This window comes from Oncorhynchus clarkii, chromosome 4 (genome assembly GCF_045791955.1).
Source record: "Oncorhynchus clarkii lewisi isolate Uvic-CL-2024 chromosome 4, UVic_Ocla_1.0, whole genome shotgun sequence".
NCBI classification, from domain to species: Eukaryota; Metazoa; Chordata; class Actinopteri; order Salmoniformes; family Salmonidae; genus Oncorhynchus; species Oncorhynchus clarkii.
This window is the reverse complement of record NC_092150.1, coordinates 55647846-55675517: the sequence shown is the minus strand read 5'-3', so window position 1 is coordinate 55675517 and position 27672 is coordinate 55647846. Positions and strand designations below refer to the sequence as shown.

The 27672-nt window shown below is 40.5% G+C and overlaps 1 protein-coding gene across 1 annotated transcript; it reads right to left on the bottom strand.

Annotated features, from left to right (window-relative positions):
• Window positions 1–707: 707 nt before the first annotated feature.
• On the bottom strand, window positions 708–25769 carry LOC139406961 (lysosomal-associated transmembrane protein 4A-like). The gene is made up of 7 exons (XM_071150178.1): window positions 25573–25769; window positions 16208–16346; window positions 11917–11993; window positions 9697–9819; window positions 7099–7194; window positions 6705–6803; window positions 708–2323 (listed from the first exon to the last, which is right to left on the bottom strand). The coding sequence occupies exons 1-7, from the start codon at window positions 25699–25701 to the stop codon at window positions 2249–2251; spliced, it is 738 nt and encodes a 245-aa protein (XP_071006279.1). The 5' UTR covers window positions 25702–25769; the 3' UTR covers window positions 708–2248.
• Between the last annotated feature and the right edge of the window lie 1903 nt (window positions 25770–27672).

The following is a 27672-nucleotide window of genomic DNA, read 5'->3' as shown; positions in this document are numbered from 1 at the left end:
ATAGTGGGAGGACGTTTATTTTTTTGCTGAGTTTAGTTAGTTGACTGCTGTTGCTAGCCAAAAAGGACTTGTTTTTGAAAGTTGGATCATCTTATCCTTTAAGGCTTTAAATTTGTTCTTAAACATTCAAAGCAACTGCGGAATGTCCATAGCAACTGGGAAACGTCCATGCAGGCATTGTCACCTTACCTTGCTAAATGACTGGTTGTCGCGCTCTTTGTTCTATCACAATCAGCATTCACCATTGCACCCACATCGGTCTTTACTATGACAACTAGTGTAGACATGTCAGCAAATAACGGTCTTAACACACACAAAACCGATTGCAAAACGGATTTGGAAAACAAAACTTGAGCATTAATGCCTGCAGTGTAAACAAGGCTTTAGAGCACTGAGCTTGCAATTCAAATTATCATTTTCATAATTTACTGACATGAGATGGCACCTGATCTATTATTCAGGACAGAGAAGCTGCCTCCAAATAGATTTTAATACTGAATGTCATTCTGTAGGCCAGTCTCAAAACACTCCTGCGGCGTCCACTACTACCGTGTGCTACATCCAAGAAAGAACTCTTCTGTATGCTTCATCCAAGAAATAGAGTATGTTTCATAAATCCAGATTGAGTACAGAACCAAATAAATCCAAAAAGTAATGACATTTCTTTGCTCATATCAGGTAAAAAGAATAGATACACTGCTCAGTCAGGTGATGAATACAAATGTTTATTGAATGTGTTTTTCACAAGGATCAAAACACAACGTAAAGAAAAAGGCAGAAAGAGTAGCATGCATTTACCACTGTTCACAAAACTAGCCATTTATTCCCTCCACTTTCCTAATAAAGCATCTCTCTCCTTAAACAGGACAATCCATTCCAAAACCAACATTTATCAGATATTTCCAGACCTCCAAAGTGGACCTTTGTTGAGACAAAATGAGACTCATCTTGACAACTTGTCTGAAATCATCTGACAAACTTTGGTTTTGGAGTGTACTTTCCCTTTAACCAGCAGCATCAGGTAATTTAACTGCAACACAATTCACTAGCTTAACTAAGCTAACAACGCAGGGTCACACAGAAGGCGGCAGCGGATAATGGACATGGACATCCAAGGCTAAATAAATAAAGGGACGAAGAGAGAAACTGCTACAGATGTCCCCGTCAAACTCTGGACAAAAAAAAAAAAAACTGATTCAACGATAAGATAAGAGATAAGTGGATTGTCTTAAGAATGTTTATTTTTTTTTAGAGTCACACAATATCAAATCTATAAGGAAAGGATGGTGTTTATTCTAAAAGATGAACTGGTGATAGGCATTCAAGAGATGGTACTTTCACTAATATATATATATTTTTTTACTAAGACATCAGAAAGATGGGGGAGGAGATCGGAAAGCTTTCATCGCTTTATACATTTCACGTTATCCGATGGCAGACTACTTGATCTGCCCCTCCACTCTCCTTTCACCTATCTACAATATTATGGGGTCTGGGTTTGAATGATGCAGCGCCTTTGAAAGTTCCAATGCAGCTGTTTTTATCTAAATATGAAATCATTTCTGGGTAACAATTAAGCACCTTACAGTGATTGCTTTTGACCATTTTAATTGAAAACAAAAACTGCTTCTTAGCAAAGAGCAATTTTGCTAGGACTGTTGGAGTGGTCTGAGTGAAGAACTGAACATTTACCTCTTAAGGCAAAGAAGTTTGGGACTCTTTCCTTAGTGGTCTATTAACTAATTTACTACATGGTGATGTCACCATGGAAGGCCAAAACTCCATCCCACCAAAACAGGCAAACATTTTAGGCACGCTTTTCAAACAGCTCTTACACTAAAAGGGCCAAATATTACACCATTTAACCACTTGCCCCCAAAACACACAAATATTGGATTATGTGTGCCTTCTTGTACTATAATTTCAAAAAATGTTATTCAACTGAGCCATTTATACTTTGTTAGTATTCTTCTCTTTTATTGTTTCTTATTATTGTTGCATTGTCGAGAAGGAACCTGTAAGGAAGCATTCCGTGTATCGCATATATACAACCAATACAACTTGAAACTTGAAGGGCCTTATCATTTTCACAGTATTATTCCAACCTCAGTGTAGAAATGTATATAAAAACAGGGAAATCACATTTTTGACTGCATTGGGCCTTTAAAGATTATCCCTCTCTAGAAATGCACTGCTGGGTTAAAAATGGCGAGCTGTGGGAGGCCACACACACACACGAGGGGGGTCTTCAGGCAGGCATGTAGGGGGGAGGGGGCTCTTTCACTGGCATCTTCATTGCCATCTCATAGGTGGGCAGGATGTACTGAGGAGAGAGAGAAAGTTCATCATTATTCATTTCATTAAACAATGAATCAATTTAGAAATATAGCCAACTTCGCAGTGTGAAAGGACCAGAGATGGACATGAATCATATTCGCGACATTTGATAATGCTATAATCGGTCTCTTAAACAATCTGGGAAGGAGACTGGGTGTACTGTATCAGTAACGCGCATATATTATGACGTTATTAAGTGTTTTCCAGATTACAGACTAATTTACAGTCGGCTTCTTTGTCCACTTTTCAACTCTAGTCAGAAAGACTGCAGAGGACTCATCCGCTAGAATGAACAAAATGCACTTTCTAGCGATCTATGGATATAGTACAGGCGCCTGGTCAGTCACAAAGTGAACGATGACAGAGAAACACTGCTGGTTTGGCAGTCATCTGTCCCACCTCTTAGTAACTTTGGGTGTGTGATGTGTACGCTGTGGTTCCAGTCAAATTTCTTTACACGGAGGGAGATATAATGTGGTAAAGATAAGTCAAAATCCACTCTGCCCATTGTTTTCAGACACATTCATTTATTTTATTTTTCATCCGACATCATTGATGGACAACTGACCCGGGGCCAGTAAAAATGTGTGTGGGGCCAGAGGATCTCGTCAGTCACTGGCCTAACAGAGACAGTAACTTTTCGCATTCCAGTTCAACATTTACCTGCTCAGTCGCAGTCTACCATTGAAGACTACACACGTAAATGTCATGCTATTTGTATTTGAGAAATATGATTGGCCATTCATTCAAGCACCACCACGCTCCCACGAGTCACATCATCTCAAGCAGTAGCATGCGTTTTGGAAAACCTACTATAGCCATGTCGATTGCTCTTTTGGAAATAGTGTCCTATTTTAAAATCTTCACAAAATGACAATTTAGAAACAAAAATGAATGCAATTAATAGAATGCAGTTCTAAACAATGGAGTAATGACTTGCATTGCTAAATTATATTACACAGATGTTTAATACACAATAACCAAATGTAGCATATTAATAGCTAAATATAGAGAGAAAGCATGCCAACCTATAGGCCCCTGCATGTCCACAATGCATTTAAGAACTACACCATGTTCGAGCCAGTAGATCACCACTCCGGGCCAGTGAGAAGTGAACGTTGCACCCTGGCTAGTTTCATATGCAGCCACGGAGTGGTGGCGCATAGGCCAATTACTGTACTTTGATTGACAAACCGCAAGCTTGGCTAGTCTTTAAAAGGTGTCGAACTGACTCAAAGTTAATCTCATACAGTACCAGTCAAAAGTTGACACCTACTCATTCAAGGGTTTTTCTTTTCACTATTTTCTACATTGTATAATAAAAGTGATGAAATAACACACATGGAATCATGCACTAACCAAAAAAGTGTTAAACAAACAGGTGTGCCTTGGAAAGAAATTCCACAAAATTATGTTTAACGCGTTTGAGCCAACAAGGTAGGGGTGGTATACAGAAGGTAGCCCTATTTGGTAAAATACCAAGTCCATATTATGGCAAGAACAGCTCAAATAAGCAAAGAGAAACAAGTCATTACTTTAAGACGTGAAGGTAAGGCAATCAGGAAAATGTCAAGAACTTTTAAAGTTTCTTCAAGTGCAGTCACAAAAACCATAAAGCGCTATGATGAAACTAGCTCTCATGAGGACAGCCACAGGAAAGGAAGATCCAGAGTTACCGCTGCTGCAGAGCATAAGTTCATTAGTTACCAGCCTCAGAAAATACGGCCCAAATAAATGCTTCAGAGTTCAAGTAACAGACACAACAACTGTGAAATCAGGCCTTCATGGTCAAATTACTGCAAAGAAACCACTAAAGGACACCAATAAGAAGAAGAGGCTTGCTTGGGCAAGAAACACAAGCAATGGACATGGAAATCTGTCCTTTGGTCTGATGATTCAAATTTGAGATTTTTGGATCCAACCGCCGTGTCTTTGTGAGACGCAGAGTAGGTGAACGGATGATCTCTGCAAATGTGGTTCCCACCACGAAGCATGGAGGAAGTGTGATGGTGCTTTGCAGGTGACACGGTCTGTGATTAGAATTCAAGGCACATTTAACCAGCATGGCTACCACAGCATTCTCCAGCAATACGCCATCCCATCTGGTTTGCACTTAGTGGGACTATCATTTGTTTTTCAACAGGATAATGACCCAACAAACCCTTGGGCTTTGTAAGGGCTATTTGACCAAGAAGTAGATTGATGGAGTGCTGCCTCAGATGAACTGGCCTCCACAATCACCCAACCTCAACCCAATTGAGATGGTTTGGAATGAGTTGGACCACAGTGAAGGGAAAAGCAGCCAACAAGTGCTCAGCATATGTGGGAACTCCTACAAGACTGTTGGAAAAGTATTCCAAGTGAAGCTGGTTGAGAGAATGTCAAAGCCGCCAAAGAGGATGTGCAAAGCTGTCATCAAGGCAAAGTATTGCTACTTTGATGATTCTAAAAAAAAATGTTTTTTTGTATTAACACTTTAGTTACTACACGATTCCACATGTGTTATTTCATAATTTGTATGTCTTCATTATTCTTCTACAATGTAGAAAAAGGTCAACAAAAATACAACTTTTGACTAGTACTATATATCCTTAATAAATCATACAATACACCGAGTCCACAAACATTAAGAAGACCTTCCTAATATTGAGTTTCACCCCTTTTGTCCTCAGAACCGCCTGAATTCGTTAGGAATTGACTTGACAAGGTGCTGAATGGCCCATGTTGACGCCAATGTTTCCCACAGCTGTGCCAAGTTGGCCAAATGTCCTTTGGGTGGTGGACCATTCTTGATACACACAGGAAACTGTTAAGTTTTTTTTTTAACAGCAGCGTTGCAGTTCTTGACATAAAAACTGGTGCGCCTGGCACCTACTAACATACCCCGTTCAAAAGGCAATTAAATCTTCTGTCTGACCCATTCACCCTCTGAATGGAACACATACACATTATCAAAATTATCTCAAGGCTTAAAAATCCTTCTTTAACCAGTCTCCTCCCCTTCATCGACACTAATTGAAGTGGATTTAACAGGTGACATCAATAAGGGATCATAGCTTTCACCTGAATCACCTGGTCAGTCGATGTCATGGAAAGATTGCCTAATGTTTCGTACACAGTGTACGTCCATAGTATCACATCGGGACAAGTAACGATCTTGTTTGTATTTTTGATATGAAGTCCATCAGGACTTGCCAGACCGTGACGTTAAAGTGAGTGACTCGTCAGTAGCCTACCAAATTCCATCGGTAAAATAGCTGTTCAGTTGGCTCCCTCATTTGCATACTGGTAGGCCTTTTTGCAATTATCTGCAGATTAATTATGCAAACATTTGATGATGGTGAATCCTCTTCACTGCAGAAACAATAGGTAGGATCTCTCCACTAGCCTAACTCTGGTCCAAAATATGATCAAATAAAACAGATTGAATAAAAATAATGATACTTATTGATATTGATTTAATCAAAGTATTGACAATGGAGTAGTCAGCTGCTGCTGCTTTCTGTGTAGCAAAGCCAATGTTTGACACCTGCTTCATTCTTCAATCATACCTGTATGGCAGATGTTTTTTCTCATCTGTCTTAAAAAAGGAAGCTTGAAGCTCGTGGAAGTCAGCAGACTCTTATATGATTCTTTAAAGGTCCAGTGCAGTCAAAATTAAAATGTTTCTGGTGTTTTATATCATATTATACACCAGCTGATAAAACTAACACTAATTAGTGTGAAAATACCATATAGCATTAGAATGTACCAGAGGCCACCAAAATAGTTTGTTCTGCAAAAATTTCTTAAACCGGGGGAGCCTGGCTTGCTACTTTTTGAATTATTGGGCTAGCAACTTGTACTTGTTATTTTTATTCTGCAGTTTTTACTTCGGTTGATCGAGCACACATTTTTTCCTCGAGGCAAGTCTAAGTTCGGTAGACAAAGTCCACGCTCCTTTGTCTGTGAATGGTCAACAGTACTACTCCTAGTGGAAGATGGAACTATGGACAGGATTCTTCAATTAAGTGTTTGTTGTCATTCAATGAGAGACTACTAGTTTTCATTCAAATCTTTTCACTTGAAATACTGCTCCAAACATCCTAGTTAGACCTTAATTACAGATTTCTTGATTTATCTTAGATTAATTCAGACTATTTTGATGAAGTATTTCAGGCTGTTGTTGCTCAAGAGGGATAAACAACAGTAATATTGGCATACTATTTTGATATTTTTCAAGTGAAGGTCTTTAGGGAGTATTCGAGCAGACGTTTGCATCGCCTAGTCAAACCGAACCTGTTTGCAGACTGCTTAAAGATGTGAAAGGTATGCTTCAGATGTAATTACCGGTAATCCGAGTAGGGGCTTTTCAGGCACAAACATACCTGGGGAGGCGCCGTAAAGGCAGGGTAGACGGCGATCTCCGGCACGTTCCTGTTGTTGATGTACTTGTAGCAATTCCACACGCAGTTGATCAGGTAAGCCTGAGGGGAAAGTGGTCAAAATGTTTAGTCCTTCTACCTGATCCAGTGATGCTCAATCCTGGTCCTAGAGAGCCACAATGTGTGCAGGCTTTTGTTATAGCCTAGCTCAAAACACCCCTGATTCAGCATCTGAAGGCCTATAATCCATCTACTAAAGACCTGTCAGTCAGGGTCTATCAGTCTACTAAAGTACTTTCATGGATTGGTAATTCAGATCAAATCTCACATGAACACTAACAAGTGCAGTAAATCAAATAAATTGCATATTTTTGGGAATCTGGTTTTCCCCAAAGACCTTCATGATGATGAGAAAGGTGAAGAAGACGAGGACGAAGAGCAGCAGGCAGCTGGAGTCCATGGAGAGCAGGTTGTCCTTGTAGGGGAAGTCTGGCTGAGAGGCGAGGAGAGAGACATTCAGCACATACAGAAGCTAAACAAAACCCCATAAAGACAGACAGGCCAGGTGACAACGATAGTGAGAACACATTTAAACCCTCTAGGGGGGCATATTACAGAGCGAGGTCAATGAGTTAGCCAGCTAACGTTCCCAAGTACTCAGAAATTACTTTAGTTCTCTCTGAATATAAACTCTAACTTTGAATCAGCAACCCATATGAATGTTTTTCTTTAATTAACTGCTGTCATAGAGTGGTGAGGAGCAGTCTACCATACCCGGAAGCTAACTCAACATTCATTTTCTGTATATTTAGAGTTCACGCAAACAGTTTAAGCTTTGTTTTACTACTGACAGTTAAAGCTCATATCGGGATTGTATATAGATTCTGTCCTTAAATATGTAGTAATCTGATTTATTAGTTTGTCTCAATTGTTTAATACATTTTTTTACCCTTAACCTTTTTTCAACTGACCATCGTATTTGTTGAATAAATCAGGCTTTAATAATATAATGAGTAATCCAGGAATGTCAAGTTAATTGACACGAGAAAACTTGAGAAAACAGCAACGCTAGAGATCGCAATGACTACAATGCATGGCTAAATTATTTCTGGACACTAACAGCCCTGCTACACTACAGCGTCCGGAGTTGCCGTCAGACATTAGCCATTGAGGGATGCTTCCTTTGAAATCAATAAAAGCCGCTATACTGCTCGCGTTGAGTCACATCCAACGGCAGTGTTCAAGCTCCAGAATCTCAGCGGTTCCATTTTTGACTGATAAAGCACACGTTCATTACATCTTGTGAATTGAAATAAAAAATAAAAAAAAGTTGATTTTGGTTGCATAATGGCCCCCACTAGACACCACTGGCTATTTTACTAAGATTTATGAAGTTAAGAAGCTACTAGTTAACAGAAACTCTAGCTAGCTACATTGACTATGTTCACAATGTAAACAAAAGCAATGTGTAATTAGAGGATATTCAGTACAACCACTAGAAACAATGAGTACTTGCGGAAAAACTGGACCAAAGCCATGGTACTTACGCATAATAGATCAATATGTAACAGTACAGATTTTTTAAAATAAAGATGCTCTTCCACTCTGCTCCTTCGCTCTCCAAACAACGCACTCTGTGTAGCATGTAGAACGCCACATTGACAACGCTGAAGGTAACGCAACTCTTATAGTGGAGCTGAAGTGTAAGGGTCCGCGGAGCGCCTCCTCACCACTTGATTGTGCTTTGACCAGAAAACGAAGAGCATTAACTTCTTTGATATAGGGGGCGCTCTTTTAATTTTTGGATAAAAAAAACGTTCCCGTTTTAAACAAGATATCTTGTCACGAAAAGATGCTTGACTATGCATATTATTGACAGCTTTGGAAAAAAAACACTGACGTTTCCAAATCTGCAAAGATATTGTCTGTGAGTGCCACAGAACTGATGCTACAGGCGAAACCAAGATGAAATTTCAAACAGGAAGTACCCCAGATTTTGAAGGCGCTGTGTTTCAATGAGTCCTTATATGGCTGTGTATGGGTCACGAATGAGCTTAGACTTTGTCGTTTCCCCATAGTGTCGACAGCATTGTGACGTATTTTGTAGGCATATCATTGGAAGATTGACCATTTTACACTACATATACCAGGTGGTCGCTTGGTGTCCTCCGTCGCAATTATTGCGTAATCTCCAGCTGCATGTATTTTTCTGTTTGCTTCCGAGGAGAAACCAAACAGCCACAAATGATTTATCATCGAATAGATATGTTTAAACACCTTGAGGATTGATTCTAAACAACGTTTGCCATGTTTCTGTCGATATTATGGAGTTAATTTGGAAAAAAGTTCGGCGTTGTATTGACTGAATTTTCGGGTTTTTTTCTTAGCCAAACGTGATAAACAAAACGGAGCGATTTCTCCTACACAAATAATATTTTTGGAAAAAATGAACATTTGCTATCTAACTGAGTCTCCTCATTGAAAACATCCGAAGTTCTTCAAAGGTAAATTATTTTATTTGAATGCTTTTCTTGTTTTTGTGAAAATGTTGCCTGCTGAATGCTAGGCTTAATGCTATGCTAGCTATCAATACTCTTACACAAATGCTTGTGTAGCTATGGTTGAAAAGCATATTTTGAAAATCTGAGATGACAGTGTTGTTAACAAAAGGCTAAGCTTGAGTGAATATATTTCTTTCATTTGCGATTTTCATGAATAGTTAACGTTGCGTTATGGTAATGAGCTTGAGGCTATGATTACGCTCCCGGATACGGGTTTGCTCGACGCAAGAAGTTAACTGGATGTTTTATAGCAGATTTGTATTTTTCTGTATCATAAGAATGTCAGTTGGTTATCATAAAATTGTTCCTGTTAATTGTTAGAATAAAACAATTATTTAAAAAATTAAAAACATTCACAAGACTTCTGGTTCGCTTCATAATTGTGATTTGTGAGACTAGCTGACAGGCAGTGGTGAAGGACTAGACTGACTTACCAGCTCCTTCAAGTAGTCCTTTATCCTGGGCAGGTAGGTGAGGGAGCTGATGGCCACCAGGCAACTCAGAGCAAAGTCAAAGAGCTGGTAGCAAAAGAACGGGATAAGCCAGCCGTCACGATGCTACGGGGAAGGGAAAACCACACACATTACTAAACAAAAGTGTGAAAGGATGGCCATTTCACTAGAGTTCATCAGGAGGTTTGTCAAGCAAGGGCCATATGTATCCATAGCAAAAGCTTAATCTAAATGTTGGGTACTATGTTGAGGATGTCACAAAATCAAGAGTTTCTATGTACAGTGCCTTCAAAAACTATTCATACCTCTTGACTTATTCCACGTGTTACAGTCTGAATTCAAAATGGGTTAAATATACTTTTTTGTATTGTTATAGGTTTTGGTTTTTCCATTTATGTTTTGAGGTTGGTCTTTTAGCACATAGGGCGCACCGATTGGTGTCACCTCGTTAGACGGAAGGTGCTCCAGTTGCCTTGAGAGATGTGGAGGGCCAACACCTTTAGTTGACTCTCCCTGTTTGATCAAAATAAAAATTCCTTTGTCTGATCTTACCTGTTTTCATTTTGCTCCACTTTTTGATTTGCTTCCTGTCTAAGTTTGGTAGTGGGTGCTCATGGTGGATCTTTTTTAGGTCCCAGTTGTTGCTATGCAACCTTCAGTGGACACCCTCCTAAAACCCACCCGTTTCATTTTGGTTGTTGTCAGTGACTCTGTTCGTTCCCCCTTCTGTTTGAACAACATTTTTGTTGCTGGGGAACGTAACAGTATACAGGCTTCCTTCTTTTCACCATGTCACTTAGGTTAGTAATGTGGAGTAACTACAAGGTTATTGATCCATCCGAAGTGTAATTAATAACTTCACCACGCTCAAAGGGATATACAAATGATTTACCCATCTACCAATAGGTGTTTCTTTACGAGGCATTGGAAAACATCCCTGATCGGTGGTTGAATCTGTTTGAAATTAACTGCTCGACCTAGGGACCTTATAGATGATTGTATGAGTGGGATACAGAGATGAGGTAGTCATTTAAAAATCGTGTTAAACACTACTATTGTACACAGTGTGAGTCCATGTGACTTGTTTATAAAGTTATAAAAACATAATACCACCTTGACATTATGGGGTATTGTGTGTAGGCCAGTGGTACACAACCTCAATTTAATAAATTTTAAAAATTCAGCCTGTAGCACAAACAATTATTTATTTTTTTAAGTCAAGGGGTGTGAATGATTTCTGAAGGCACTGTACACGTCTTTGCTTAGGTCATCATGACTGGTATTAAGCAGGGGAGGCTACAGCCAGCAATGGACCTACTGTGTGAACACTGAATACAGGGCATCCACAAGGGTAACCTAAGAGCCTGCAGTCACAGCTAAGGCATAACGCTCTATGCTTACGCAGAACCTCTACGAGAGGAAAGCGTTAGCTGTGCGTCGCCATTTAAACTAGCAGATCTAGTCGGGTCCACGTCACATAGCCGACAAACCTGTCAGTATGGATGCCCATCAGGCAGGCCTGGTGAGGTAAACATGATAATCGTTAGAGCAACGTTGTGTAGCAAACATTCTGCTTGCCCTGGTGGGGCCAGTAGAATGCACAAGTAAGGAGTCTGCATGCAGTGAGTCAATGTCCATTGCTGAAAAAGCATTAAATACGTTAGAAATTGTCCTTTTAGACACCAGGATGTGACAAAGGGCTGCCACCTGAGTTGTATTCATTAGGGCACATATCGTTTTAAAACATTTTGCAATGCAAAACTCAAAATGAGTGTTTATTATTTGACAACTCCAGGTAGTCCCTCCCCGTTTCAGTCCGCTTTCTTTCGTAATGGTTGAGGTTCAATAACATAATTTCAACCTCCTATTTTACACACTCCTCCAGGGGTATTTGTCGTAGGCCTGCTTTACACGTTAATTTAATTTGTATTCAGGGTTTAGAATAGCCGCGACCAAAAGGTCTATTATTAGAAAGTAGGAAAACGAGGCTTTCATGAGTGTGTATTTAGGAGCAGACATTTGCATAACAAACCAAGAGAGTGGTCAGGATGAAAGATTATGCAGGGGGTTATTTTCCCACCCCTGAGCAAAAATGTTGAGAAGTTGACTCGAGAATTTGTAATAGTCGTGAACTTCATTATGGACATGATGTGGATGAAAACACGCTCACACAGACACACAAATCAGAAGGAAATAACTTACAGTAATGGCTCCATAGACCATCATGGCGCTGATAGTGAGCATCAGCAGAGAGATGGCGAATCCCACACAGGCATTCTCTATACACACACAGATAGAGACATTCATTAGCGTAAAATACTTTGTTGAAGGACAAATAGGGTTGCAAAGGGTGGGAAACTTCCCGGTAAATTTCCTGAATTTTTCTGGAGCCCTGGAATTTGGGGAATGTTGCTTAAATTCATTAAAAATAGTTAGCTTATAACAGTGAACCTTTTTGTGGGATACACAAGGCAATTCTAGGTCCTGTGGCATATTTTGGTTAAACTATCCCCAATTCTATGGAATTGAAACATTGCAATTGCAATGTGCAGATGATTCTCAAGATCTTGCACACTACTGATATGCTATTGAGCCCACACTACTACACGGTCTGAGCGAAGGACTACATGCTTTCTGGTAAGTTTTGATTACAATACTGGGTGGGGTGAATATATTTTTAGCTTGCTTGAGCCTGCTAACAGTGATAATTCACCTGTTTCCATGCATGTTTCATTTTAAAACATTTATCTCACAAAGGAGTTGTTTAATTTAACTGCTTATCTATTTATTTGTACATGGAATTGTATGTTGTATTTTTACTCTTTTTTTTCTAATCATTACAGGAAAATGCCACGGGGCACTATCTGATGTGTGGAGACATTTCACTGCAGCTAATGTAGAAGGAAAAGCTGTGTACATTTGCAAATACTGAGCCAAATCATATGTGAAGAATGCAACAAAGATGCAGAATCATCTGGCCAAGTGCATAAAGTTCCCTCATCACTCACAACAAGCAACCTCTGACAAAAGTCCCTCTACTTCCATTCGAGGTGAAAATGATGAATCAGACACCTTATCGATAGCAACAGCTCATTGTCCTCCTGGAAATCAGAAGTTTTTTTTTTACTCAATGGAGGAACGTAGTCAGAGAAATGCTGATGAATGTCATGCTCGAGCTGTGTATGGAACTGGTTCACCTCTGATGCTCACAGGCAATGTGTATTGGAAGAGATTTCTGAATGTTCTTCACCCAGCATACACACCTCCAACCAGACATGCTTTATTTACCTCCTGCTTAGCTTGGGAATGATTAAGTCATTGAGGAGAGGCATGTGTGGTTCAGTCACAAGGCTCTCAAGGTCTATTATTCACACAGTCACTCTTAAACTGTGCAGGAAGCCATCGATTTCTCAGGTATTTGAAGAGGGCCCTCTTCTTCCACACCTTGTACTTTGATATCACTAACATAGACTATAGGTTACAGCGGTTTAGTCCCTCATCTTTTGTCTGTAAACAATATACTTTTATTTTGTGGACTTTATTTAGACAGTAGGTGGGGGACATATAAAGGGATGAACAGCATTGAAAAAGTGTCGGACCAGTGATTTTGAACCATTACTGCAGGGTGAAATCGGATGTGTAGATGCCAAACTCTGGCTCACAATCTCCTTCTTTAACATAGTAACTAAGTGGGAAGAGACCGATTAGAAATGGCACTGATGAAGCCACAGCAGTGCCAGGCTTTGATAATAGCCCAATCAATTCGCTGAATGCTGACATTGTATCAAAGCTAGGATTTATGTAGCGCAACCCCGACCCTGTAAACAGCAAGTCAACCACAGAGTGCATAGAACTGGGCCCAGTTTCATGATAGCGATAGATTTTAGGCTTAAGTGTGTTTTAACAATGCATCTTTTCTACAACGGCCAAAGACTCGTTTCCCAAAACATCATGCAGAGAGAACAGTCGACAAGTGCGTCAGAGGCATAGGGACCTTACAGATAAGATCGAAAGTAAGGGAGCATTGCTCTCGGATCAGCTTTGTCCATAAAAATTTTACCTTAAAAGTATAATTATTTCACAATACTTACAACGGATCGACTCCTATGGCTGCAAATATGAGGCGCCTTATTCTAATGGTTACCCAATACAAATGCAATGCATGGCTAAATTACTTCCGGACACTAACAGCCCTGCTACACTACAGCCATCGGGCGTCCGGAGTTGCCGCCATACATTAACCATTAAGGGAATGCTCCCTATGAATTCTTTAAAAGCTGCTATACTGCTCGCGTTGAGTCACATCCAACGGCAGCGTTCAAGCTCCAGAATCTCAGAGGTTCCATTTTTGACTGATAACGCACACGTTCATTCCATCTTGTGAATTGAAATGAGAAATATAGTTGATTTTGGTTGCACAATGTCCCCCACTAGACACCACTGGCTATTTTACTAATATTCATGAAGTCAAGAAACTACTAGTTAGTCAATGTAGCTAGTTCGAGTTTCTGCTATGTTCACAACGTAAACAAAAGCAACGTGTAATTAGAAGATATTTAGTACAACCACTAAAAACAACTTAAGAGTACTTGTGAAAATGAACACTAAGAATTATTTCACAATACTGACAACGGATCAGCTCCTATTACCACCTACGGCCGAAAATATTGAGTCACATCATTGTGCTCGTGTTACACATCATGAAATATATTGAGACAAATTACAAACAGAAGCCTGAAGGTATCAAAATAGAACTTCATTGATTAGTATTAAATGTATTTCAATGATTGAAATAGGCCTATAGCCTCCTGTTTATAATGCCATCATTTGATGTTTTCATTGAAATCATCTACAGTGGCTTGCGAAAGTATTCACCCTATTTTTCCTATTTTGAAGCCTTTACAACCTGGATTTAAAATACATTTTTGGGGGGTTTGTATCATTTGATTTCCAAAAACTGCCTACCACTTTGAAGATACAAAATATTATTTGCGAAACAAACAAGAAATAAGATAAACACTGAAAACTTCAGCGTGCATAACTATTCACCCCCCCCCCCAAAGTCAATACTTTGTAGAGCTACCTTTTGCTGCAAGTCTCTTGGGGTATGTCTCGATAAGCTTGGCACATCTAGCCACTGGGATTTATGCCCATTCTTCAAGGCAAAACTGCTCCAGCTCCTTCAAGTTGGATGGGTTCCCCTGGTGTACAGCAATCTTTAAGTCATACCACAGAGTCTCAATTGGATTGAGGTCTGGGCTTTGACTAGGCCATTCCAAGACATTTAAATGTTTCCCCTTAAACCACTCGAGTGTTGCTTTAGCAGTATGCTGAGTCATTGTCCTGCTGGAAGGAGAACCCCCATCCCACTCTCAAATCTCTGGAAGACTGAAACAGGTTTCCCTCAAGAATTTCCCTGTATTTAGCGCCATCCATCATTCCTTCAATTCTGACCAGTTTCCAGTCCTTGCCGATGAAAAACAACCCCACAGCATGATGCTGCCACCACCATGCTTCAACCTTGGGGATGGTGTTCTCGGGTTGATGAGAGGTTTTGGGTTCGTGCCAGACATAGCATTTTCCTTCATGGCCAAAAAAAGCTAAATTGTAGTCCGCTGTGGAACTTTGCAGCTCCTTCAGGGTTACCTTTGGTCTCTTTGTTGCCCCTCTGATTAATGCCCTCCTTGCCTAGTCCGTGAGTTTTGGTGGGCGGCCCTCTCTTGGCAGGTTTGTTGTTGGTGCCATATCTTTCCATTTTTTAATAATGGATTTAATGGTGCTCTGTGGGATGTTCAAAGTTCCTGACATTTTTTATAACCCAACCCTGATCCTTACTTCTCCACAACTTTATCCCAGACCTATTTGGAGAGCTCCCTGGTCTGCATGGTGCCGCTTGCTTGGTGGTGCCCCTTGCTTTGTGGTGTTGCAGACTCTGGGGCCTTTCAGAACAGGTGTATATATACACTGAGATCATGTGACAAATCTTGTGACACTTAAAGTCCACCTGTGTGCAATCTAACTAATTATGTGACTTCTGAAGGTAATTTGTTGCACCAGATCTTATTTAGGGGCTTCATAGCAAAGGGGGTGAATACATATGCACGCACCACTTATCAGTTTTTTATTTTTTTCATTTCACTTCACCAATTTGGACTATTTTGTGTATGTCCATTATATGAGTCCATATTGGGCTAAAAAAGGTTAAAGAAGCAGGCATTTGGTGATAGTTATCCATGGCAATGTTATCAAGGGGATTTGGCTGTCTCTCTGTGTGTGTCTCTCGGTGTGTGGGACAGCCATGAGGTACCAGTATATAAAAAGGTAGTGCAGCTTTGCTAACTATGTGGAAATGTTAACAAATATTGTATAAATCGGGGGACGATGCTAAATCATGCTAGCTACTGCCTGCAGCAATTGTGGACGATGTCACTAATGGCGAACATAGACAACTCAAGTTGAACATGAGCCACACATGAAGATTAGATAAACTAACCCTTAAGGACATTCCCCTCTCCTTGGAAGGTGTGGCTAAAGTAGTGCTCGATGACCTCATACTGCAAGTCGACGGTGGGCACATTCTCTGGGTGGGTCACGGCCACAGTCAGCAGGATTCCCATCAACAGGTTCACCACCTGGCAAGAGAGAGAAAGGTATTGTTAGACTATGTTCTTGAATACATAGCCTGCTCCTAGATCCGTTTGTGTTGGTTTGCCAACGCCTATAATTTGGCGTGAGTGACAATGATCATAGGAGTTGTCAAGACATTACAAATAGATCTGACTGGGCACCAGGCTAGGATACAGTCTGTTGTAGATTAGAACATCTATATTTTATTTCATCAGTTTCTGTTTCAACTTACGTTTCCTTTCCGCAGACATGAATGATAGACTAAGGAATGTCAGTAAAAGTGGTAAAAAAAAAAAAGGAGTAGAAAGGGCAGAGAGATGTAGCCAAGATGGATAGAAAGAAGGGAATGGAGGGAGATGTAGAGCCACATCCCATGAAACATTTAGTCTGGATAGTGTTCTCAAAAAAAAAACTTGTTAGTTTCTCTGAAGGTCAACTTCCCATCCGCCACCACTACACATGGTGGGCCTAAGCCTAACCAATTTATTTCATGAGGCCGATAGTCCCTTGTGGTTTAGGAACAACATTATTATTCATTTCCACTGAAATAACGACTGTACAATGTTGGACCTGGGACCGTCATCACGAAGGAAGATAGGCTTCTGAGTGTTTTAAAGATGCATCTTTCCAACAACGGCCAAAGATGTAACATGGGCTTCCCAAAACACAACGCAGAGAGAAATTGATAAGGCATCGTTGGAGCAGGTGTCGAAAAGAGCTGTGCCGGGTAGTAAGACAAAACGAGTATCATAACAGATACGGGCATTTTTTTTTTTTTTTAAATTTTTTTTTAAAGATACGATTACAATCATAGTATTTTGTAATTATCTGTGATTGGGGGGGGAGTACTTTTCGGATGCCAGCACGTATCTTTCTTATGTCAGTCAGTCATGTGCAAGGTTCAACGTGGTCTAAATAACTCAACTGGCTAGTTTGGCCGTCTGTAAAGAGAAGGGCAGGCTGTACGTTGATCCTGCTGTTCTGTTTGGATAGAGTGAAGCTATATTTCTCCATCCACTCTCTACATAATTTCCCCCGATCAGTTTCTCGCCCACTGCAAATTGGAGGACAAACACACCCCTCCGCACACAGCTCATAATCGGCATCTTTTTTTTGCATTGAGAATGTGTAGGGAGGTATTTTGCCAACATATATTTAGGCATATTAAAACACTTCCGTTTTTTCCAATCACGAATATCATTCGATCTGATTATCAACTGTGAATTTACAGATCTGATTGTGAGTATGGTCATGTTGGCACACCTCTAGTGTCAATACTGATAATATCGAAGGGAGCACTGCTCTCTGAATATTTTTTCTCCATTAGAATCTTAGTTTAAAATGATCTCACAATACTGACGACGGATCAGCTCCTATTACCACCTACCACTGCAACTTTTGAGGCGGCTTATTTGAATGCATACTCAATATACATTCACAGATTTGGCACATAATCATGAAATATATAGAGAAATTACAGACAGCCTACAAGGAACTAAAAATAACTCAATATGATTGAAATACTGTTTATATTTTAACGAAGTCATTTCGGTTTTCATTTTAAGCATATTGAAGACATTGGCAACTTTGTATTTGTAGTCAACTTTGTCCTGAAGTTATCAGGGGTCAGAGAGATGGATAAACTGTGATTCTTTGTTTAGATGAGATCTTGTGTAAGGGCAAAGGGGAAAAAAAATATCTAAGGACACAGCTGTTCTACGAGTGGTCTGAGGCAGGCGTTAAGATTACGAACATTTTCAAGTACAAATAACGATGGTTTTAGGAAACAGATCAGATATTTAACGATGCTCCTAAGAAGGTTCTAATGATGAACCTAACCTTAATATGATTTTTGGGAAACCGGGCCCAGGACACTTGTGTGTTGTAGAATGTTTTGAATATTGATCAACTGAAAATAGTGACATCTCTTGATGTTCACACGAAGAAAGAGTCCAAAATTATTGACACCCTTGATAAAGATGCGCAAAAACTACTGTATAAAATAATTATAATACTGAGCTATATTGTATACTAAAAAATATCTATATATTCATACTATGCAACTTTATGCTAGTTGCCAAACGGAAGCCACAAACGGAAGCCTGCTTAGGCTTGCCAAAAGACAACTAGACTCTCAGACCATGAGAAACAAGATTCTCTGGTCTGATGAAACGATATTTGAACTCTTTGGCCTGAATGCCAAGCATCACGTCTGGAGGAAATCTGGCACCACCCCTTAGGTGAAGCATGGTGGTGGCAGTAACTGTGGGGATGTTTTTCAACAGCAGGGTGACTAGTCAGGATTGAGGGAAAGATGAACAGAGCCAAGTACAGAGAGGTACTTGATGAAAACTTGTTCCAGAACACTCAGGACCGCATACAGGGGCGAAGGTTCACCTTCCAACAGGACAACGACCCTAAGCACACAGCAAAGACAACGCAGGAGTGGCTTCAGGACAAGCCTCAATGTCCTTGAGTGGCCCAGCCAGAGCCCAGACTAGAACCCAATCGAACATCTCTGGAGAGACCTGACAAAAGCTGTGCAGTGACGCTCCCTATCAAACCTGACAGAGCTTGAGAGAATCTGCAGAAAAGTATGTTAGAAACTCACCAAATACAGGTGTGTCAAGCTTGTAGCGTCATACTCCAAAATAATTGAGTCTGTAATCACTGCCAAAAAGGTGCTTCAACAAAACACTGAGTAAAGGGTCTGAATACTTATGTTAAATGTGATAGTTTTGTATTTTTAATAAAAATGACTAAAAACCTGTTTTTGCTTTGTCATTATGGGGTATTGTGTAGATTGATTAAAAAAAAAATTAAATCAATTTTAGAATAAGGCTGTAACGTAACAAAATGTGGAAAAAGGGGTCTGAATATTTTATGAATGCACTGTATATCATGAATCGCCCATAAGTTTGTAAAAAAAATAGATTAAAGTTTTAGGGCATATCAACCAGTCCTAATTACTTGTTTAAAAAAAAAGGAGCACTGGAAACTGCACACGTCAAAAAAACAACAGGGTTTTTGGTACAAGTGCCAATAAATAACTCTTCGAGATATGCGCTGTGGAAATTACCATAACTCAAAAACCACATGGAAACAGTAGATATTTTTACATTACAGGTCAGAGGGCAACCTGCAGAACAGTCTGCTACATTTCGGTATGTTGCAGTTTGATACAGGGGTCACCAAAACAGAGAGACAAATGCAACACTTTTGTCTTACACTCATACCGATTTTCACATCGAAATCAATTGATTTAGCGTCCTGTTAAAACGAACACAGCTCAAAAACCACACATAATCTGGGAATAACGTGTACATCCCTGGTTAGAGGACAATTTGTAGGAGTCAGCTAGTTAAAATTGTTTCATTTTGATTCAAGTGGATCGCCAACGCAGAAGTTTAACACAACACCTTTTTGGTTAATCACTTCAATCGATATCACACTGAAATTTGATTGGTCACATACACATGGTTAGGAGATTATATTGGTCGCATACACATGGTTAGGAGATTTTATTGGTCGCATACACATGGTTAGGAGATGTTATTGCAAGTGTAGCGAAATGCTTGTACTTATAGTTCTGACTGTGCAGTAATATCTAACAATTACACAACTACCTAATACACACAATTATAAGTAAAAGGGATGGAATAAGAATATGTACTAGGAGGTCGACCGATTAATCGGAATGGACGATTAATTAGGGCCGACTTCAAGTCATAACAATCGGTAATCGGCATTTTTGGACACCGATTATGGCCAAATACGTCGCACTCCACAAGGAGTGGCAGGCCGACTACCTGTTACACGAGTGCAGCAAGGAGCCAAGGTAAGTTGCTAGCTAACATTAAACTTCTCATTAAAAAAAAAAACAATCTTAACATAATCACTAGTTAACATGGTTGATAATATTACTAGTTTATCTAGCTTGCCCTGTGTTGCATATAATCGATGCAGTGCCTGTTAATTTATCATCGAATCACAGCCTACTTCGTCAAACAAGTGATGATTTAACAAGTGCATTCATGACAAAAAAGCACTGTCGTTGCACCAATGTACCTAACCATTAACATCAATGCCCTTCAAAACACAAGTATATATTTTTAAACTTGCAAATTTAGTTAATATTGCCTGCTAACATGAATTTCTTTTAACTAAAGAAATTGTGTCACTACTCTATGTGCAAGCAGAGTCAGGGTATATGCAGCAGTTTGGGCTGCCTGGCTCGTTGCGAACTGTGTGAAGACCATTTCTTCCTAACAAAGACCGTCATTCATTTGCCAGAATTGTACATAATTATGACATACATTGAAGGTTGTGCAATGTAATAGCAGTATTTTGACTTAGGGATGCCACCCGTTAGATAAAATACGGAACGGTTCCGTATTTCAATGAAAGAATAAACGTTTTGTTTTCGAAATGATAGTTTCCGGATTTGACCATATTAATGACCAAAGGCTCGTATTTGATAGAGTGTTTGCCAGCAGCTCTTCACTGTGCTTCAAGCATTGCGCTGTTCATGACTTCATACCTATCAACTCCCGAGATTAGGCTGGTAATACTATAGTGTCTATAAGAACATCCAATAGTCAAAGGTATATGAAATACAAATGGTAGAGAGAAATAGTCCTATAATTCCCATAACTACAACCTAAAACTTCTTACCTGGGAATATTGAAGACTCATGTTGAAAGGAACCACCAGCTTTCATATGTCCTCATGTTCTGTGCAAGGAACGTAAACGTTAGCTTTCTTACATGGCAAATATTGCACTTTTACTTTCTTCTCCAACACTGTGTTTTGGCATTATTTAAACCAAATTTAACATGTTTCATTATATATTTGAGGCTAAATTGATTTATTGATGCATTATATTAAGTTAAAATACGTGTTCGTTCAGTATTGTTGTAATTGTCATTATTACAAATAAATATTATTTATTTATTAAAATCGGCCGACTAATCGGTATCGGCTTCTTTTGGTCCTCCAATAATCGGCATCGGAGTCAAAAAATCATAATCGGTCGACCTCTAATCCTGAGGCTGCATTTACTGTAGCTGGGGACTTTAGCAAAGCTAATTTGAGAACAAGGCTACCTAAATTCTATCAGCATATCGATTGCAGTACACAAGTGAGAAACACACTCGACCATTGCTATTCTAACTTCTGCAATGCATACAAGGGCCTCTCCCACCCTTCTTTTGGTAAATCTGACCATGACTCCATCTTGATGCTCCCTCCCATAGGCAGGAACGAAATCAAGAAGCGCCCAATCGGATTCCACACTTGAAGATTGCTTCAATCACGTGGACTGGGACATATTCCGGGTAGCCTCAGAGAACAACATTGACGTATACGCTGACTCAGTGAGCGAGTTTATGAAGGAAGTGTATAGGAGATGTTGTACCCACTGACTATTAAAACCTTCCCTAACCAGAAACCATGGATTGATAGCAGCATTCAAGCAAAACTGAAAGCATGTCCCACCGCATTTAATCATGGCAAGGCAACTGGGAATATGGCTGAATATAAACAATGTAGTTATTCCCTCCACAAGACAATCAAAGAAGCAAAGTGTCAGTATAGAGACAAACTGGAGTCGCAATTCCATGGCTCCAAAACGAGACGTTTGTGGCAGGGTCTACAGACAATCACAGTTTACAAAAAGAAAACCAGCCCCGTCGCAGACATCGACGTCTTACTACCAGAAAAATTGAACAACTTCTTTGCTCGCTTTGAGGACAATACAGTGCCATCGACGCGACCCGCTACCAAAGACTGTGGGCTCTCCTCCATGGCTGACGTGAGTAAAACATTTAAACGTGTTAATCCTCGCAGGGCTGCCTGCCCAGACGGCATCCCTTGCCGAGTCCTCAGAGCATACGCAGACCAGCTGGCTGGTGTGTTTACGGACATATTCAATCAATACCTATCCCAGTCTGCTGTCCACACATTCTTCAAGATGGCCACCATTTCTCCAATTCCCAAGAAAGCCAAGGTATCTCAACTAAAAACTATCGCCCCATAGCACTCACTTCTGTCATCATGAAGTGCTTTGAGAGACTAATCAAGGATCATATCACCGCCACACTACCGGTCACCCTAGACCCACTTCAATTTGCTTACCGCCCCAATAGATCCACACTGCCCTAACCCATCTGGACAAGAGGAATATCTTTGTAAGAATGCTGTTCATTGACTACAGCTCAGCATTCAACACCATAGTACCCTCCAAACTCATCATTAAGCTTGAGTCCCTGGGTCTTGACTAGAGGTCGACCGATTATGATTTTTCAACGCCGATTATTGGAGGACCAAAAAAAAAAAAAAAAACGTATTTTAACTTAATATCATTTCAATAATGCAAAAACAAAGTGTTGGAGAGGAACGTAAAAGTGAAATATGTGCTATGTAAGAAAGCTAACGTTTCAGTTCCTTGCTCAGAACATGAGAACATATGAAAGCTGGTGGTTCCTTTTAACATGAGTCTTCAATATTCCAAGGTAAGAAGTTTTAGGCTGTAGTTATTAGAGGACTATTTCCCTCTATACCATTTGTATTTCATATACCTTTGACTATTGGATGTTCTTATAGGCACTTTAGTATTGCCAGTGTAACAGTATAGCTTCCGTCCCTCTCCTCGCTCCTCCCTGGGCTCGAACCAGCAACACAACGACAACAGCCACCACATCGAAGCGTTACCCATGCAGAGCAAGGGAAACAACCACCCCAAGGCTCAGAGCGAGTGAAGTTTGAAACGCTATTAGCGCGCGCTAACTAGCCAGCCATTTCACTTCGGTCACACCAGCCTCATCTCGGGAGTTGATAGGTTTGAAGTCATAAACAGCGCAATGCTTGATGCACAACGAAGAGCTGATGGCAAAACGCACAAAAGTGCTGTTTGAATGAATGTTTACGAGCCTGCTTCTGCCTACCACCGCTCAGTCAGATACTTGTATGCTCAGTCAGATTATATGCAACACAGGACACGCTAGATAATATCTAGTAATATCATCAACCATGTGTAGTTAACTAGTGATTATGATTGATTGTTTTTTTATAAGATAAGTTTAATGCTAGCTAGCAACTTACCTTGGCTTACTGCATTCACGTAACAGGCAGTCTCCTTGTGGAGTGCAACGAGAGAGAGGCAGGTCGTTATTGCGTTGGACTAGTTAACTGTAAGGTTGCAAGATTGGATCCCCGAGCTGACAAGGTAAAAATCTGTCTTTCTGCCCCTGAACAAGGCAGTTAACCCACCGTTCCTAGGCCGTCATTGTAAATAAGAATGTGTTCTTAACTGACTTGCCTAGTTGAATAAAGATTAAATAAAAGGTGTTAAATATATATAATGAAAAAAATAATCGGCGCCCAAAAATACCGATTTCCGATTGTTATGAAAACTTGAAATCAGCCATTCCGATTAATCGGTCGACCTCTAGTCTTGACCCCGCACTGTGCAACTGGGTCCGGGACTTCCTGACAGTCCACTCCCAGGTGGTGAAGGTAGGAAACAATCTCCACTTCGATGACCCTCAACACTGAGGCCCCACAAGGGTGTGTGCTCAGCCCTCTCCTGTACTCCCTGTTCACCCACGACTGCGTGGCCATGCACGCCTCCAACTCAATCATCAAGTTTGCAGATGACACAACAGTGGTAGGCTTGATTACCAACAACAACGAGACAGCCTACAAGGGAGGAGGTGAGGGCCCTTGGAGTGTGGTGTCAGGAAAATAACCTCTCACTCAATGTCAGCAAAACAAGAGATTATCATGGACTTCAGGAAACAGCAAAGGGAGCACCCCCCTATCCACATCGACGGGACAGCAGTGGAGAAGGTGGAAGGTTTTAACTTCCTCGGTGTACACAGCACAGACGGTGTGGTGAAGAAGGTGCAACAGCGCCTCTTAAACCTCAGAAGGCTGAAAAAATGTGGCTTGTCACCAAAAACCCTTAATTATTACAGGTACACAATCGAGAGCATCCTGTCAAGTTGTATCACCGCCTGGTACGGCAACTGCACCGCCCACAACCGCAGGGCTCTCCAGAGGGTGGTGCAGTCTGCACAAAGCATCACCGGGGGCTAACTACCTGCCCTCCAGGACACCTACAACACCCAAAGTCACAGGAAGGCAAAAAAGATCAGAAAGGACAATAACCACCCAAGCCACTGCCTGTTCACCCATCTACCATCCAGGAGGTGAGGTCAGTACAGGTGCATCAAAACTGGGACAGAGGGATAGAAGCTGTTTTTCAATCTCAAGGCCATCAGACTGTTAAACAGCCATCCCTAGCACAGAGGCAGCTGTCTACCTACAGACTTGATATCATTGGCCACTATAAAAGGAACACTTGTCACTTTCATAAATGCCACTTTAAGAATGTTTACATATCTTGCATTACTTATCTCATATGTATATACTGTATAGTGTATCCTATTATATACTATCTATTGCATCTTAGCTGCTCGGTCACTACTCATCCATATATTTTATATATTCTTATCCCATTCCTTTACTAGATTGTGTATTAGGTATTGTGGAATTTGTTAGGTATTAGGTTGTTATGGAATTGTTAGATACTAACTGTTAGATACTGCTGACCTGTCGGATCTAGAGGCATAAGCATTTCGCTACACTTGCAATAACATCTGCAAACAAATCAAATTTGATTTTATGTCTATCAAGTCTACGAGACCGGTCTGGTGCAGAAGCATGAATGTTTCACTTCCCTACCTGTAACTCCTGAATGGTCCCTTTCTGACCACTTCTTCCATGTGTAAACATGTATGAAAAGGGATGCGGTCAAAAAGTGATTGAATTCAAGTGGATTTACCCTAACATTACTGTTACTTGACACGCTGGTAACAGTTAGCCTACGTTAGAACAACCTCCGATGTGCACCGGGGGGAGCTGAAAGTCCATACGGGTAACGTTAACCGCTAGTTAGTTAGCTAGCTATCCGATAACATTAGCGCCAATATAGCAAATTCCATATAGATATAATGTTACAAAAGTATGGCACGCATCAGATATCAAACTAACTTTCTTGACAAAGATGGTCTTCGATTTAGCTTTTTGGTAGTTAGCACAATGGCCTACTCTCGATAGTAGTGGCAACCAGGGGGTACTGCAACATAACCGCAAATAAGCTAACACTAGCTTAGTTAACGTTAGCTAGCACAATCTAAAAAGCCAGGCGACATTGGCAGTTGTACGTACCATGTACCAAGTGCCGAGAATGATGGTTCCCGTCCTGACATGGCAACACCCACAGCATCGCGTTGTGTAGAACCTGTGTCGATTCGGTTTAAAATGGTGCATGTCTTCCTCAAGAGTAGGGATAAACATCGCTGAAAAAGCTGGGCGACTAAGAAAGCCTCCACCATCAACAACCGACGCTGATATGAAACGCCCACTTATGTGACAGGCGTGTTGAAAGAAAACACAAACGATTAGCTGTTTTGATTGACAACAGTTTTTGGCCATTGTGGAGCGAGGATGATGAACGTCAACCAATCAGCTGCCTCACCACACTGACATATCCGCAAAACTGTCCCTGTGGCGCAATCAGGGGTTGATGATGGGGAAATTCCTTTCCTACATCTCTATCGTTAGTTTCCCTTTCCTTACATCAGTTTCCCTTCTCTAAAAGTATGCTCTCTCTCTCAAAAAAAAATGTTATTCAGAACTTTTTTTAAATTGTCCTACCCTTATACTAAATATGGGCCTGCATCTTTCACTTCTGCTTTATGGGGTTTATGCAGTGCTTGACCTGGGCAGGAGTTCACCGGAGCTGAGTATGGGCAACTCAAATGTTTTACTGCTTGAGATCCTGTTTCTCTTATAGCATATTAGCTCAAATGTATTGTGGAGTTCCTGCACCCAAATGTAAACAGTACCGGCACCCAAAATGAGTACCGGCACTTAATTCAATCCAAGTAAAGCACTGGGTTTATGAGTTACAAATAAAGATAATCTGTTAACATGAATAGAATACATATCTCAAGTGAATGCATACTGTATTCAGGTCAATGCCTCAGCAATGCAGAAGTCTTTTGGAGTGTTTTGTTGTTTTAATACCCCGGCTAATGTTGGAATGATGGATACAAAACAGCAAATAACTATGTGTAGACCAAAGACCATGTATGGAATTAGAGTATTATTACGTGTGACAAATTCAACTGAGATTCAGTCAAAGTACTCATCCTTTGAGCTCTAGATGGCAGGAGAGTACTAGTGATATAGTAGGTTTGACTTTTTCTGAAGTTAGACGTGGCAATGTGTTATGCAGGTTGATGTTTATAGGGTTAGCAGTGTGGTTAAAGTTATTATTATTATATATATATATATATATATATATTTTAAATGTAACCTTTATTTAACTAGGCATGTCATTTAAGAAAAAAATCTTATTTACAATGACGGCCTACCCCGGCCAAACCCTGACAACGCTGGGCCAATTGTGTGCCGCCCTATGGGATTCCCAAATACGTCCAGATGTGATACAGCCTGGATACGAACCAGGAACTACAGTGACGCCTCTTGCACTGACATGCAGTGCCTTAGACCGCTGCTCCACTTAGGAGCCCTAAAGTTAGGGTTAAGGTTTGGTTTACAATTAGATGTTATGACTTTGTGTCTTTGCCTGCTAGCGACCATTCTGCAGAGCTGCCTCCAGAACAAGATTCATGACAAAAAACGCTAACCTGCATGTGTTATCCAAACTATTCAAATCTGGATGTACTAATTTAACACTTGTGTGTGAGTGCATGAAGTTAAGCTAAACAACGGTTGCGATTCACATGCCAATATCCCCACTCACATACAGAGCATTCGAAAAGTATTCAGACCCCTTGACTTTTCCACATTTTTTCCACATTCAACAGCCTTATTCTAAAATGGATTAAATAATTGTTTTCCCTTATCAATCTAAACACAATACCCCATAATAACAAAGTGAAAACAGGTTTTTAGACATTAATCCACCTGTGGTAAATTCAATTGATTGGACAAGATTTGGAAAGGCACATAAGGTTCCACAGTCGACAGTGCATGTCACAGCAAAAACCAAGCCATTAGGTCAAAGTAATTGTTCGTAGAGCTCTGAGACGAGTGTGTCGAGGCACAGATCTGGGGAAGGGTACGAAAACATTTCTGCAGCATTGAAGGTCCCCAAGAATACAGCGGCCTCCATCATTCTTAAATGGAAAAAGTTTGGAACCACCAAGACTCTTCCTAGAGCTGGCCCGCCCGGCCAAACTGAGCAATTGGGGGAGAAGGGCGTTGGTCAGGGAGGTGACCAAGAACCAGATGGTCACT

Excerpts from the sequence above, each read along its gene's own strand:
- LOC139406961 (XM_071150178.1), bottom strand. The coding sequence starts at position 25,701 with ATGTTTATCCCTACTCTTGAGGAAGACATGCACCATTTTAAACCGAAT. Across the intron at positions 16,347-25,572 it reads TTCTCGGCACTTGGTACATG|GTGGTGAACCTGTTGATGGG; the intron begins GTACGTACAACT and ends CTCTCTTGCCAG. Across the intron at positions 2,324-6,704 it reads CCTTTACGGCGCCTCCCCAG|TACATCCTGCCCACCTATGA; the intron begins GTATGTTTGTGC and ends CTCTCTCCTCAG.